This window comes from Crocodylus siamensis, chromosome 6 (assembly GCF_052110815.1).
Source record: "Crocodylus siamensis isolate JL-2025a chromosome 6, ASM5211081v1, whole genome shotgun sequence".
Lineage (NCBI taxonomy): Eukaryota > Metazoa > Chordata > Crocodylia > Crocodylidae > Crocodylus > Crocodylus siamensis.
In genome coordinates, this window is record NC_143400.1 from 5,164,933 (window position 1) to 5,181,447 (window position 16,515).

The following is a 16,515-nucleotide window of genomic DNA, read 5'->3' on the forward strand; positions in this document are numbered from 1 at the left end:
GTTTAAACTTGGTCCCAAAGCATCCTGGCAAGTTGGTTAGAGATATCCCCATTTTATGCAGCAGGAGCATAAAGATACTGGATCATCCGATCAAGGCTGTAGTGGGAGAACATCGCCAGACTCGGATCTAACTCACAGGGCTGCATCTCCCTCCTGTCTCCCCCCGCTCCTTACCTTAACCCACTTCAGTTAACAGTCACCTAGCCCTTATTTTAGGCAGGGCATAGATTTAGGAATCCAGCAGCTCTGATCAATGCACTACATGTCTTCTTGAGTAAGGGTCAATCCTTTCATGATAGCTTTGATCACGCAACAGAACTAATAATACAGAGATCTTTAATAAACCAGGTCTCAAATGTCTGACTCGTTTTAATTTACAAGACGCAATATAAACATGTTCCAATGAATGTCCCTCCAGGTGCACAATGGTAAGAACCGATGCTTTTCATTGCATCATGCATTGTTCAGGGAAAAGCATGGTTTGCAGCGCTAGGAAGCAAGAGCCAGTATTAGCCATAGGCTGGAAACACACTGGAGTCGTATTTAAAAGCCATCATTTGAACAAAAGCTATTTAAGGACACCTGATCAATTCAGCAGTGCCCATAATTCAAGAGCTCAATAGCAGCTGCAGAGCTTTGGAGGAAAGGTCGTGTGGATTTAAAGCAACAAGAATTTCACCATAGAGGGATACAAGCCAAATAGGGAGAAATAAGTCTACTGCTACTCTAGCGTCTCTACGAGTTAAACTACATAATCTAATAACAAACCCAGGACTAAGAGTCAGGAGATACAATTGTCTTCTTAGTTCTGCCAAAGTTGTTTCCCACGCCTCGGTTAAAAAAAAATGGTTAGCAAGTAAAGGTGCTACACAGCAAGGCTTTAAGTTTGTAAAATCCTTAGACCCCTCGGTGAGAGCATTGGATCTCTCTCTCTTGTGTCTGCCAGATAAAGTTATTCCCCTTGTGTCTCACACGCCAAACGGAGCAATTTCAGTGCCCCGGCCCAATTGCCTCCAGGGACTACCAACCTGATGCGCTACGGCTTCTCTCACCAGAACCAGTATCAAGGTCCTCAGAAGAGAAGCTGTTTTCAGAGATCCTCCTGCCACCCGTAGTCTTGGTCTGGTCCCGAGGAATCTGTTTAAGACAAAACCCACTTATCAGCTCTCTGAAGCAGCAGAGATGGTTGATCCTTTGAGGTTGGCAGGAGTCTTTAGCAAATGTCCTTCATTGGACTGAACAAGTCTGGCAGAGGTCATGCTATTCAGCAAAGAAAGTTTCATTAAAGGATACCTACCCCCCGCAGAGGTATACAAGCGCCCTTGGACTGTAGCAGGTGATTAGTTGTCTTTGCTTGAATGCCCCAGAACCACAAAGATTGCAGATCTTTTCGTACATTTACCTTCTCCAGTACATTGCCATAAACTAGAGGTGGAGCGACTGGCAGTTTCAACGATAGGCTGACAGGTTGCAAACTCAGTACCAAACACGTTACGAAGGTGTCAAATTCAGGGGGTAATGAGCCTTTTATATCTGCAATCAAGCCCAGCGATTAAATAGCAAAGTTCTAGCATGAAGGTTAGTCCCAGATGACCACAAGTTTGCTCGTGTCAATTAAGCGAGAGTAATCCCAGTCCAGGCATGCCTCAAATTAGTTCTAGTAAAGCTGTCGCTTAAACAGGATGGTCCTGGACAGAAATCTTCAGATCTCTGGGATAATCTGTATCCACACAGTAGTGATGGCTGGACAGGAGATTTTGCAGACAGATGCTCTGGCTGGCTCATCCAGACTGGATACATATTTGTTGCAACCAACCCTGCCAATGTCCCCCACAAATTTAGCGCTCAATAAAAAATCCAGCAACTGCAAAAATATATTTCAACAGCCCCTCTGATTGCTCCAGAGTGTGCAGAGTTTAAATCGGACTGCATCGAGATAGGGTGTTTTCACAGCTGAAATTCAACCTATAAACAAGAGTCCCATCATCCCTAGGAAGAGTTAAATCTCAAAGCCAGTTGGAAATTAAGATTACAGGCTGAGGAGAGAAAAAAGGGCAGGTTTGGCAAGACATGCCTACCACACTTTTCCCCCCACCTCCTGCTGCCAACAAGTTTTTCATTTGCCAGTCACCAAACTGCAGGAAATTCCACTGTTTTATTCTAACTGAGCTGCACTGGAAAATAATCACTGTGAAAAAATCAGTGCTCTTCAGCACACAAGACAGAGGACCTTCATTAGGAAAGGAAAAAAATCTTTTATGTTTTCCATTAATGTGGGAAGGAATTTTATAGTTCTGCCACTTAGGACTTTGATAACTTATTTATTTATTTATTTATTTTAATTGAAATAGACTTGGCCAAGACAAGCCTTCTCCCTCTGCTAAAGGTGCTGACAGACGCTGTTTGGGAGTTGCCCGAGCCCCTGTAGGAACTTGCAGGCTCATCACTTTTGTTGCCAAGGTTTGTTGGCATGCCCCTTGCAAGCCCCTGCTCCCCTCTAACGCCACACAGAGTCCGCTCCAAGGTCTTGGAAATGTACAATTTGGAGTTTAAGTAAAGGCTCCAGCTTTTGGATGGGTTGTTTTCCATCCCAGTACGTACGGCAGAGCACGGCAGGCAGCGAACATCCAAGAGCCAGTCGGTATCCTTCTCGGCAAGCAATGCGAGGAGGGTGTGACGGATAGGAACCGGTGCCTACCCTACAGGCTGATCTTAATATCAAAACGCTCAGAAGAAGTAGCTGACATGGCCCGCAAGGTTAACACCAAGCACAAACTTCCGCCCACTGGGTGCGGTGTGGCTGTCAGCGATACAAGCGCAACGGCAAGAGAAGTTTACCAAAGCCCTAACACAATCCAGGTAGAAAGCTGAACTGGACAGGTAAGGGCAAGAGGAAGTCTTCAGCATTACAGAATCAGGTCTCAGGAGCGCCAAGGTTGCAAAACTTGGTTCGCTCTCTCTCATCTGCATGATAAATAACTAATCCTTTTTTAGGAACAGAGGTTCTTACAAATCAGGGCTAGAGGCTCACTCAAGTTCCCTTCCCATCTCTCACATCCTCCTTCCTCTCAGCAGTCAAGAATTCACTTGCACAGACTTTCCCCCACATCTTCTTTTGGAGAGATTATGTGGACTCAATGCAAGAGAAAAAACAAAAATATTACAGCTTCTGGCGATCATTCCTGTTACAGGTAAAATTAATTTCATGGTGCATCTATGCAAGATCTGGGGCAGCATGCCCAGGTGTTTCCATACCGTGTAAAAGCAGTGTACTAACCAACCTCCTAGCTACACCAAGTCCAGATTGTTGCCCCTCCAGTGCAGAGGACACTACGGAGCCAACAGCCTAGAAGAGGACTTAGCGGGATTTGACGAGCTCAGATTCACAAAACTAACAATGCAAACCAACCAAGTTACAAGGCGAAGTGTAGAAATTGGAGAAAAATCACGTTTTAAACCCTATACTGGCATGCTGCAATTCACTGCAGCAGGAAGCCAACTCTCATGGCCGTGCAAGTCGAGATAACGAGAATACTATGAATTTCAAACAAATCATCCCCCCTCGCTCTCTTTGCTCTCACGCATTTGTAGGCAACAGGAATATCTGCACCTGAAAGACCCAGGTATCAGCTACTTCTGCGGAGGAAGATATCCAACATGATTACTAGCCAGTGATCCGGTTCAATAAGATGAATTCAAACAGGATGCCAATGTTAAATTGTTAGCTAGAATTCAGAAGCGGTTCGCCTTGAGACTTAAGCGGGGGGGGGTGTTTCAGGAACTATTTATAAGGGAGTTAAAAATGTTAGCTCTGCCACACAGGCACAGAACGACACAATGACATGCAACCAAATAGCCATGTTAATCCTGAATTAGTAGAAAAACCCAGTGTTAAGCTCAAGTGCACAAACTGTCTTTCTTTAGACACTGGTGGATAGAAGACCTCAAGTGACCCGAGTTACCGAGTTTGGAGTCCTCCAGGGAACAATGGGATCCAACTGGTTTAACAGACCCCAGTTCCCAACTCCTAATCTTGTGACCATATAACTAATTCACTGTGCAATTCTGACCAAAGCAGCATGCAGCCCTGCTTCCTCTGCCCAAATCTGTGAAAAGGGAAACGTAGCCACCTCTCCAAAGCGCCCCCAGTTCTTGACTGAAACACACCTGGGGCACCACTGTACTCATGTCAGCAATACTTGGCATTTGGCCTAACAATTAATTTTGCTCCAATAAAACCACAGGATACCTTGTTTGATCCAATGCTATGTGAGGCATCTTTGAAATTGCCAAAAAAGTTGGAGGAAAAAATAAAATCAGCTATTAAAATTTAGGCAATAATTATTTTGTAGTAAAATGCAGAGTCTCACAACGTTCTTCTCAGATGGGCTGGTTACTGAGGTGCTTAGAGGCACTTTCTTCCCTGAAGAAGTAATAAGAAAAAAACCTGCCTTGCTTATGAGATGCAGGGACTGCAACAAGATTTGAATAAAAAACGAAAAGGAAAAAAAAAAAAAAAAGACAGGGATTGTGCAGTATGCAAGCCAGGCAAAATTTAAACCAGTCAATTGTTCATAGTTTTGGTAGCCTGAATAGCTTTGTTCCTGCTGAGCACTGTTGAGTGAACCGAACCGAAGACAGGGAATTGGGGATCCGGCATGCTAACCTGGACCCTGCCACTTGCTGCCTGTGTAGCCTTGGCCAAGTCACTTGAGTGTTCTGCCACCTCCTCCTCAGCTGGACAGGGTGCGACCGACCCACTGTGGACAGTGGCGGGTTGTTTTTTTGGGGTGGGGGGCTTTTTGTTTTTACACATACCTTGTACAGTGCCAGACAAGTATCAAGGGAAAAAAGTGCGTCTCAAAGCCATTGCAGGCTTGCACACTAATCAGCACTCTGACAACAGCCTGCATTTCAGGGGCGGGCAATTATTTTGGGCAGAGAGCTGCTTACTGAATTTTGGCAAGCCATGGAGGGCCGCATGACAGGCAGCCCAGAGCAGATTAATATTAAATTTTCTAAATTTTTTAGGGGCCCCGCGGGCTGGATAGAATGGCTTGGTGGGCCGCATCCGGCCCGCGGGCCACATTTTGTCCACCCCTTTAGGAGAACGGTGAATGAAACAGCTAACTGAGCACCATGCACTACATAACTAGCCAGACTTGCTGCTGCTGTAGTAGTTTCCTACCTTCGCTCAGTTTTACTACGTCCCTGTGGCCGCCTGACTGCCTGCATTGTCTGCCACTGCGTGACGTCACCCTGCAATTCCAACAAATTCCTGGGCCGGGAAGCTTACAGTAGGCCTCTTTTTTTTCTTTTGCAACTTGAAATCACTTCCCCCACACCCCCAATTTAAAAAAAAAAACAAAAAAAACCTCACACTGTTTCTTGTTAGATTAAAGAAAGAGAAAGCATCTGCAAAAGGAGCTGGGTGCAACAACTTGAATCCTCCTCAGGTTAGCTTTCCTGACTTCCAAAACGATGGCGAGGCAGCTGCTGTAGGAAGCACTTTGCAAACACTTCCAGCAAACAATGACTAATCTCACATATGGGTATAAATTCCAGTTAGAGAAGGAGTGGGCTCAGCATTTCCTCCACCCTATTCAGACGGTGCCTGCAAACTTTCCTGTGGATGTCTGAGCGGTTCAGTCCCATGGGTGCAGCTTCCCAGGATTCCTGGGGAAAGATTCCCGAAGTGGCACCCTGCTACATCTCTTAAAAATGAGCACCCTTGGGCTGGAGACAACCCAGAAAGATCTTCTTTAATGATCTTTTTAAAAGTAACAATTACATTAATAAAGGAATAATGCAGGCAACAAGCTCACATGCAAAGCTGTTCCTGTACAAAGTATTCTGAGTGTCAACAGGCAGGCCTTAATATTAAAAGTTGAACACAAGCCTCCATTTATTGTATGTAAATAGTTTCAGCATCCAAGATTCCTCTCTCTGTCTCTCTTGCTTTGTTTTACTGAACGTTGTAATAAAACCACCCCACATAAGACAAAGCCAGAAATATAGGAAACTATGACAAAACTGGAAAATCCACCAGCATCCAAGACTGCATTGTAAGTCACTGGCATATGCAACTCATTTTCTAGTTAAGCAATTCTCCCTTGGGACACACAGTCTGCAGTGCACATGCAGGATCAGATTTCATGAGCAGTTGTAGGAAAATGCAAGCCCTGTGCCTTTGCAAGTCAAAACTAGTAAAGCAGGAGCTGCCTAGCTATCTTCACTTCTTTTTCTTGCGAGAGGATTTTTGCTGATAAGAAACGTTTGTTAGGATGCATAGCTGAAAGAACAGCAAGGAGGAGACCCTGCTACACAGCAGCTGCCTACAAGCAGCCCTTCGTTTTATCTCTATTAGCTAGCTTCATTTTGGTTGCACCCTATTTACAATTCATGTTTAAAGTGACTCACAGGCTCAGCGCCCTTAGATAGCTGAAGATGCAATCAGTCCCACCTCAAAAGTAGAGAGGGAAAAAAAACACTTAAAAACCAACACATTCTGCATTTGTCACAATGGCTCTTGTCTGGGTTGGTGCCATCTATCCAATCCAAATTAGTTTCTCTTCTTATGGTTTTTGTTTGGTTGTCGATGTTTTGTTAAGAAAAATGCAAAATCCAGCTTCCTGCTATTGTGGAGCTGTCAGAGAGCATTCGTGACATCCCTGAAGCTTTGAGCACATTACAGCGCATATCCACCCAACTCAAACACACGTCACTAACACGAGCCACGGAGATACTTTCCCAGTCTAACTGCAAACCAGAATTGCCCCCTGCATCATGAATATCCCTAAGCCAACCCATGCAAAGAGTTTGCCCAAAGCCCAGGAGACAGCTTACTTTCAGCCCCTATAATAGTTGATCCTTACCTTGATCTGAGTTGCGTCCCCTTTCTCAAACATCATCTTTAGCTTGTTTAGCGGGACGCTATATTTCTCTATCTTTCCTGAAGAGTCTGGGTTTTCGCTGGCCTCGGGCTTTCCTACTTCTTGTCTGGATTCTCTTAGACAATTTTCCATGTTATCACCCTCCAGCGAGTGGCTTTTAAGATCTTCGCTGTCAACGCCGGGACACCGCACCTGGCCAAAGGCTCCAGAAGGGGACCGGAGTTGAGATCTAGCACTGACCCCTGAGATGTGATCAGCTTCTGCTAGAGAAGCCGGGCAGCTTTCGGCTCCGACGTTGGGGCTGGCGACCTTCTGCCGAACCTCAGCACAGCCGCTTCGCAGAGCTTCCTTCCGAGATTCAGCTCCCAACACTGGATTCTCCCACTTCTTCTTTAACGCGCTCAGGCTCCCCCTTTTAAAATGAAGGGGAAGACTGTCTGTGGTCTAAAAAGAACAAGAAGTTAGTGCCAGTTATAAATGGCCCGATGAAGCATTACGGCACTTCCTCTCTGTACGAAAGGAAGCTAAAGGCGCGATGCTGAGCTGAGCTTGCTGCTTTTCAGACAGCTGTGAATAGTTACAACTGTGCCACATGGAGAAAGCATCCAGGATAGGGGAGGAAGGAGGGGGGGAGAAGACAGAAAAAAGTTAGGAGCTGAAGCAGGAAGTGATAAAACAGGGCAGCCTTATAAGGGAAAAAATAGGGAGTCCAAGTCTAATGAGAATTAAATGAGACACAAAGGCTTGAATCGACATGTTTGCTCTACTTGTTTCTTTGTTTCCAGCAAAAGGAAACCAAATCCACACCTTAACAAGCTGCAGACCTATTGTAACAAGGGGGAGAAGCAGGCAGGCTATGCCGAGCGTCGTGATGACTCCCAGCCGCTCCGCAATGCAAGCGGGAGAACAATTTGCAGGTTGTCCCAAGAACTCAGGTTGCTTTCCAAAGCCACTGCTGCTTTGAACTTTGTTCTGCTATAAGTTACTGGTAGCACTTTAATAGCAACTGTATTCATTTTAATAACAAAACCCCCAAACACCGTCTAGCTCTTTATTAGACCACCCTATGTAAGGCGTCAGGTTAGACAGCGGTTACACACATCTTATCAATTTGAGCCATACTGAAACTAACCCGTCCATTAGAGACAATAGGTTGCAGTTACCAGATGGCACATCCTCGGACCGCAAGAGATGTACCCCTAGCCCTGTAGCATCCCAGCACACTAGGCACCTACAGCAGTGCTGTCCCCAGATTCAAAGGTTTTTAAACCTATTTCGGCTTAGCACTGGTTACCCCACATCCAGACACCAGACCACCTTGCATTCAGCCACTTACAATCTAATACCTGCCAATGCTGCATTTTTTTCTAGTCATTCCACAGGGATCCTACCATGCCTGGAACAAACGGCAAGCAGAACAGGTCTGTAAAGCCGATGGGAATTAAAGAGGATTAGCAGCTATATTGGGCTTTAAGTCCCTCACCCTATTACTCTCCTGGTCACATTTTGAACGCTGCTGGGCAAATTAGCTAGCATGCACCTAAGCTTGGAGAAGATCAGTTAGTTTGATGCATTTAAAAGCACTGAAGGTGTAGAGCAAATGGATAAAATCCAGCCAAAGTGGCAGAAGACTACTATGCAAAGCAGAGAGAATTAGATGCTGAAGGTCTTGCAGACTTGGACACCAGGTGTGCTGCTAAATGCAGAGCTGTGGCACAGACATCTGTGCTTAGTCACTGCTTTGCCCTGCCCCTTTCACTGACGTAAGAGCTCTGAGTAGGGAGCTGGCATTTTTCCCCTATTATCTCCACTGAGTCAGAGGTCTACTATTCAAAGAATAAGTTTCTTTAAACACCATTTTAACTAAGAATGACTGACCCACAAGACAATCCATACTAATGGAGGACTGACAACAGAACCACCTCGCTCCTTCCTCTCTCAGCTCCCACCTTTCTATGTCCTCTGTGGCTCAAAGACCGGCAGAGCTTATTAAATTGGCCACAGTTGATAGCAGCCATACTAACGGATCAGTTCTCCAAACCCACCTGGATGACGGAGGTGGGACCTTTCCCCAGCAGGCTGTTTGTTCTGCTAGCCTTAATTATCTGTTAGGCGATCAGAAGCAGGACAGAACATGCTGAATGAAGTGCTGATCAGGGCACTGGAAAGGAACAAGTAAGTTTGCATCTGCGATTTCTCCTATGCTCCAAAGATCCCAAGTTAAAGGTGCTACATCAAACCAACATCAGCTTGTGAGGACGTCTCCATGCTATAAAACACACATAGAGGGAGACCACAACCACAGCTCCAGAGCTGGATGCAATGTGAACCACTGAAGTTTAAAATTTGAAGGCTGCAGTTTGAAACTACTTCCAAGAAAAGGTTGTTAGAACTGCTAACCGAACAGTAGTTCTCAGAGCCCCAACACCAACATATCACAGCACTGCCCCCAACAGAGACCAAGCGATGCTTTAGCATCCCAAGCTCAAAGAAATGGAGGCAGCACATTTGGAGAAGGGCTTGTCCGTGCCTTCTGGGCATCAAGGTTTTTTTAATAGCCTTATTTTAAATAGACCGGATTATCAGAGGATCTGCTCAGAAATGCAGACTTGCAATTTTGGTGAATTCTCCTGCAGAGTCTCCCAGTCCCACAACAGGCATGCGGGGCAGGGGGGAATGGAGAAGAGTGAAAGTCTTACACAAGGTGATATACAATGACTCGCCCTTAATGGGAGACGTTTGAAATCTTGTAGGCTTGTTTCCAAAAAGGATCCCCCTAACGCACTCTGCAGTTAGAAGAGGGGATAGCACTGATTAACATTCCTGGAATCGGATATCTTCCTTTTAAGCTTAAAAGTTTACTTCACAAATGAGGAAATGAGTAGAAACAGCACAGCAGCCTCAAGCTAAGAGTGGGCATTAGCATTTGGTGGTAGAAGTCACTTGACAAGTCACTTGACTTCCTTGGGCTTCAGTCAACCCTGAGGAGGCAGAACGGGGATAAGCCAAAAGGAGGACTTTAGCGAAAGGCAGAAAAGCCAAATTCTCCTGGAAAGAGAGTGCAAAACAAAGCACACAAATAGTTCAGCTACTCTCAAACGCATCGGATACAGGAGAAGTAAGCATAGCAGGCCATATACTGCTGTTCACTTTATAAAGCCTGTAAATACTTACATTTCTTTTTTTTTCTGTGGTAGCTTCTTCAGCTGCCTTCTGGTACCTTTTGGGGGAAGGAAAAAAAACAAAACACACACCACTTATCTAAAAGTCAGAATCCCAGGAGTGCATTTACCCTGAAGCAAGGACACTACATACTTTTCAGCCCCAACAGACAAAACAAAAATGTAAGTCTTAACACTTGCAGATAAAGGGCTGGTTGTGCATTGTGGGAAGCATTAGAAGTCAGAAAGTATATAAGCAAAATGTCACAAGGAAGCTTTCTTTTAAACAATGTAACTGAATCATACGAGATTTAAAAGCCATTAATTAATGAAGCCATTCAAAAGAAAAAGAAAAAAAGTCTGACAGATGTCCCATACTTTACTATAGTAAACCTAAACCTGAAAAGAGCTCATTGGGAACCGTGGTCTTTGGCTGCAGAAAGCACGCTTTATTTGTATTTTTCTTTTAAAAGAAGTCACAAATGTCAGAAAGTTACTGTACTTAAGACTTTAAGACTTGTGCTTCAGAAGAAGGGGTAGTCTGTTAGCCTGGTTTTGATTTGCACGAGCGAGTGTTTTGCCTCAGTTTCTCACTGCATGGTCCAGCAGTCACACGCCTTCGTATCATTAAGGGAATGAAATGCCAGTTAGACCCACCTTTGAATGAGAGATGCTTAAGTGATCACAAAACAGATGCTTTATGTTCTTCCACGGATTCTAAACCATCCTATCATTTGAAGGGTTTTTTTTAATTTTTGGGTGAAACTACAACCCTATTTGCTGATAAAGTTGGCTTAAAAAATAAAACCCTCAAGTTATATCTGATCAGTGAAACACTAGCAAACTTGAAGGGACATCACAAACTAAAACTGCTATAGTCTCTTCCTATGCCTAATGCACATTGAGTGCCCCAGCCCGCTATAGGAAGCAAATCAAGCTTGCAGCCTGCAGATAACAGACTATCTATTTCCAGATCTGGTAGCAGTCCATTTGTATATCTTATGCATAGGTGGTTCCTATACAGAAGCCAGCCTCCCTTATTAGCCTGAGCAGCAAAGAGGTTTTGGTCTCACCTACCACCTCTTTACAAGCTGCGCTTGTCACAGCTTCCATTTGGAGCAGCAGAAGCCAGCCAGCCAAATTCCTGCCACTTACTTAACTGCATTATAAAAGATTTCAGGCAATCTCAGCCATACGGCATTACAAACTTCCCAAGTTTGTGCTCCCGCAATGGCTCCCCTACAGTAGCACAGTAAGGCACAGGAAAGAGGACACCAACCAAGTGTGGAGGAGGGCAAGGAAGACGTTCTAGTATTGCTCTACCAGGGGCGGGCAATTATTTTGGGCAGAGGGCCACTTACTGAGTTTTGGCAAGCTATCAAGGGCTGCATGACAGGCAGCCAGGGGCAGATAAATATTAATTGTCTAAACTTTTTAGGGGCCCCACAGGCTACGTAAAGTGGCCTGACAGGCTGCATTTTGCCCACCCCTGTGTCTGCCCCTTACTGGAGGCAGATTATATCACCTTTGCATTGTAGCCAAGGGTGGCCCCTTAAGCAAGTTGGCTTAGCTCCACCAGTGGCGACTAACAGGGTGCATCCCAGGCAATAGCTCTGCTGCCAGAGACTGCGCAGCAGCCCACAGGTTACCTGTTTCAGAACTGAAAAAAAAAAAAAAAAGGCCAACAAACAGCTCAGCTGAGAGCCTGATCCTTGGAAGAAGTTAGCTTCTCCTAAAAGGATCAGCTGTGGTTGACTTGCTTATGATGGCTTGCTCAGTTTTGAGAAGAAAAGCACTAATTGTAATGCTGATGCTTTGGAGAGTTTTATTGGATGCTCTGGCAGGATAGTTGCCCCACTGGCTTACACTGTGGTACCCAAAGGTTGCTCTCTCGCTGTCGCTAAAGTGAAACGAGTGTGCAGGGTAACTCCTGTTGTACACATCCACAAAGCTAGCTTCAGTTGCAATGCAGAGCATCACAGAAATATTTTTCTATGCAGGAGTTCTAGGATATCCAAAGCTGAGTTGAACTGTGTGGACTGTTGGTTTGGGGTTTTTTGAAAAAGGAAGAAGAATATAAATCAGTCTGTAGAAACGTGGGCAAAATTCAGCCCTGTGCATAAGGACACAATTTCACCAGAATTAAGGGAGTACCAGTAGAAAGGTCAAATTGGACCAAAATTACCAACAGCAGATTAGACAAGGGAAGGGAATATCAATCCCACTCTATTTCCAAATGTAGCGCTTATTTGCAGAAGGTAATTTTCTCTCTTCCGCTTCATTTATTGCCACTTTTCTTGGACAGCCCTGCTCCAACATTAGCAGTGAATAAAAGGCATCTATTTCTGAAATAGAGGTTTGAATGTCTTTGTTGGCAAGCATCTCTCTTTGCTGCCTAAAGGAGTGAGCTTGAAGTCTTGGCTATTAGGCAAGAGGGTAACCTGAAAGGAAAATTAAGAATCTCTAGTCCAGCTCCCCTTCCCTTGCTTCCCCAGAGCAAGAACATTCCCCTAACACACATGGTTTAAAGAGATTAGAGCCCTATGGGGTTGTGGGGAGCCTATGTTAAATCACTCCACATTTCCCTAGACAAGCTTTTCCTGATAACCCTTTAAGTTTCTTACCAAGAAAATCCATCACCGGCAGCTGTCTCCACTTGGGCTTTTAATTACAGTTTTGATCCAAAGAGAAGAGTGTTGCCCACGCTGGTATACAGGAACTGGCAGGTCAGACCTGCCCAATGCATCTCATGCCAATCTGTAAAGATCTGTTCCTGATCCAAAAAACTATATGGGTGGGTGACAGCTGCTGGGCCCCATTGCCAGGGGCACAATACTGTGAGTTGGAAGATAAAGTGGTCCCTTCTGTTCTCAGCAGACACAGCTGGTAACACTAATGAGGGCAACCAGAAATAGGTTGCTAGTTCTTTTTCTGGGGGGAAAAAAGCAATTGCCAAACCTAAACTATGCCCGAGGTACAACTGAGAAGTATGCTAATGCACAGCGAAGAGGTTTTAATTGAATTTAAGGAAAAGCATATGGAACAGGTGCACGATAAGAGCCATCAGCTGCCAGGCTACACATGCTTTTCTTGGCCAGAAGCTGCACCGCACTTACTTGGAGAACCTCTCCACGAGAGCTGATGACTTGTTCTTGTTGACTAGAGAAAGCTCTTTGGCAGTGATCCTTAGCGACTGTGAAGCCCATTGTCTTCTATTAAATGGCGAGGGCTCCATCTCGTGAACGTAGAAATACCTATTCAGAACAAAGCAAAGCAATGACCAATATGAAAATCAGATCCAAAAGACGACGTTCCATTAAACACTTAGAAGTGATCCGTCTCCTACCATTGCCACCCACCAACAGTCGCTGCCAATGCACCATATCCACTGGGTTAAAAAGCTGCCACTTCCCCTAAAGAAGTCTTTGAAACAGTCTCCCCAGTAAGGCACTAACCACAGCAATAGTTAGCAGCAGTCAGACAAGAGCTGAACAAAAAAGGATGGCCCCCCCCGCAAGAGATCCATAGCTCCCCTTACACGGACAGGCTCCAGGAAGCCCAGCATGTCCTTTCTGTTTCTGGCTTCTACAACAACCCTGCCGACTTTTATGTAAGAAGGCTGGAGTTATGAAACCGAGGACTGGAATTCCTGTCCAAACATTTCTCCTTTACCCTCGTGGCGTTTTGTCTTAATGCAGCAGCCACTTCCTTTGTGAGCCGGGGAAAGGTCCCTGCTGGTGGAGACGGCTCTAAACCTTACCCTGCGGTAGCTATCAGTTACCTGAAGAAATACCTTTAAACACTGTGTACTACTGTAAACTGGGACAGATTTTGTCCAGCTATTTAACAGAGAGGCAGCCCAAACTAGGCCAGATTTGCACAAATCCAGGCAGTTTTCTTTTCTTCCCCCCTTTGCATATATGTGACTAAAGGCAGCCCTGTAATAACACAGGCAGTATTTACCTCCTGTGTGTATTTATTGCTCCTCCTTTCTGTCCCTAACTCCCTGATATATATCTATCCCTCTCTCATAAAGTCAATCATGTTAGGCGCAGGACTTTGTGCTTTTAAGGCAAAATCTATTCCTGTCTATTGGGTGAATGACCCAGCTTCTTACAGGGCAATGGTTAGAAATATGAGCATGTTCCAAAATTTTTCACCAGTTATTTCCTGCATTTAGTTGGCTCTATTAACAAGTAATAACAAGTTGGTGTGCTAGCTCTCTGAAGACACCTCTGTAGTTCTGCACAGCTGGAGCCCTGGTCGTACTTTCAGCTGAAGCCCCTGACATGATGCATGACAGCACGCTCTCCAAATCAAGAGACTTTCTTCCTCCGGCTCTTGTGAAAAGCCCCTCGGAATAGGAAAAGGGCTCATCAAAACGCCACGTTTTGCAAATGCATGCTTATTTTTACTTCCTTGTTGGGAGGCACACACTTTGCAAGAACAGTAAATCCTAGCTGCATTCCATCCTGACAGGTCTCAGATCAAGCACTGAAGACTACATGTTTAATGCAGAGTCTAAAGAGATGCATTAGACTTGCAGGCCAGACCGTCCTAACCTTTTCAGCTTCAAGTATCGGGAAGGAGCAAACATCCCACCGGTAGTCACCATACCTGGTGAGTCCATGGAGGACACAGCTGTTCAGGGCAAACCACCTGAGTTACTAAAAGAGTTGGTCTCCCAGCAGACTCCTGTGAAAGGCCTGAGTAGTTCTCCCAAGTCAGGAGTACATATCTGTAAATCAGTGTCAAGATTATGGCTTGCCTAAGAAGTTTTGCTTTGACAAATTAAAAAAAAAGGAAGTGGGACACAGCTGGATCTTCACAGAGTGGAAGGGACAGGAAGTGGGGGGAATGGAAAATAATAAGAGAGAAAAGGAGGGCAAGGAGTCACTGTGTAACTTTTATTTAACAGTAACCTGAAAGCCAAAGAGGAAGGTTGATATCGTAAGGTGCAGACACACATACTAAGTCAACTTAATTAGGCTGACTTAATTTAAGCCATGCTGGAGTGTACACAGGTATGATATGGTCGCAGCCATCTCATGAGCTACATCAACTTACCTAATGCGACGCAAGATAACGCACCTTGGAAATGTATTATCTTGTGCTACATTTAAGTTAACCCCGTTCCACATACATTTGCATGCCCTGGCAGTTAAATCAACTTAAAATTAAGCCAGCTTAACTGCCAGAAAGTTAGTATGTGTACACGCACCCATAGTGCCTTTGCAGAAACTTGCCCTGGAGCAGCTTACAATGAGAGGACGGTCACAGTTCACATCAATATGTAAAACCCTTACTGACTCATCACGTATGAAATCTACAACCTAAATATACAAAGCTATTTCCTGAAAGATTAAAATGAACACATTAAAATGGCAAAGATGTTCTTACTATGCCAATTACTAGAACTACTTTTAGTTCATTGAATTCAAGAGAACGATTATTAGGATTGCCAGAAAGATAGACAAGTTGGAGAGAATTCAGTATTGCAGAAAACAATTATGGAACTGGAGGGGTTAACCTAAAAGGAAAGAGAAACAGACCCAAATATGAATAGGTTATCCAAGATGTTAAACAGGAGATGCGATACCAGTCTACAACTCGGAAGGATGCATGCCGCAGAAGAAAGTACTGTTGGAAGCTGAAATATTGGATAACCACTTAGCTGGGGTCATTTGAGCTTAAACTTAGTAGGGGTCATAAGACCCCTGCATTAATTCCTGCCCAGGGCAGGGGGCCGGACTAGATGATATGCTCAGGTCCCCTCCAACCCTACTTGTATGAATCTATAAATATACGAGTAGGTTAATTTTGTGTTGATCCCTTGTTACTAGTAGCAGCTATGATTAGCCCAACCAAATGAAAAGCATGGTCACTCAGACCCGCCCCCATCTCCCACCAAATAATTAGAGTTTGACACTGAATGCAATTTTAAAAGAAACCGGGACCATACAAAAGGGGACCCAACAGTAAGGAACTTTGTTCTGTTAGAATATAATGCTAGCACTATATGAGAAGCAAAATTAGTTTGGTAATATCTTTTATTGGATCCATTTTAGAATTGGAAGCATGTCAGACAAACTTTTGGGCATAAAATGAAGAAATGGATTAGGTTAAATACCATTTTAAAACAATTACTCCTGCTGAAGCTCGTTTCATAGACGTTAGGGCTGGAAGGGACCTTGTTTGATCATCGGGTCCAGCCTCCTGCCCAGAGGGCAGGAAATCAGCTGGGGTCAATCACCCAAACACTTCTTGACCGTATCCAGAGTAGGTGCTTGCACCACTTCTGGGCGAGTCTATTCCAGACTCTGGAGACTCAGGTGGTAAAAAAGTTTTTCCTTATGTCCAGTCTAAAACGGTCTTCCTCCAGTTCGTGACCGTTGGACCTTGTCTTCCTTATGCATTGGTTTTCAGCAGTAGCGCCAGGGACTTTTGACATACTTCTTACT

The 16,515-nt window shown here is 44.7% G+C and overlaps 1 protein-coding gene across 2 annotated transcripts in view; it reads right to left on the reverse strand.

Moving 5' to 3' along the window:
• The window catches only part of LIMA1 (LIM domain and actin binding 1), a 39,339-nt gene that overhangs the window by 17,800 nt on the left and 5,024 nt on the right, over positions 1-16,515 (reverse strand). The window contains exons 1-5 of one of the 2 annotated variants that reach the window (XM_090053499.1): positions 13,593-13,609; positions 13,171-13,308; positions 10,068-10,113; positions 6,876-7,337; positions 1,029-1,137 (exon numbers count right to left, since the gene is read on the reverse strand). In XM_090053499.1, coding sequence (XP_089909625.1) covers positions 1,029-1,137; positions 6,876-7,337; positions 10,068-10,113; positions 13,171-13,289 — 736 coding nt within the window. In that variant the 5' untranslated portion in view covers positions 13,290-13,308; positions 13,593-13,609. Of the gene's footprint in view, positions 1-1,028; positions 1,138-6,875; positions 7,338-10,067; positions 10,114-13,170; positions 13,309-13,592; positions 13,610-16,515 lie in introns of those variants that run through there. The other variant, XM_090053498.1, reaches the window with a different exon arrangement.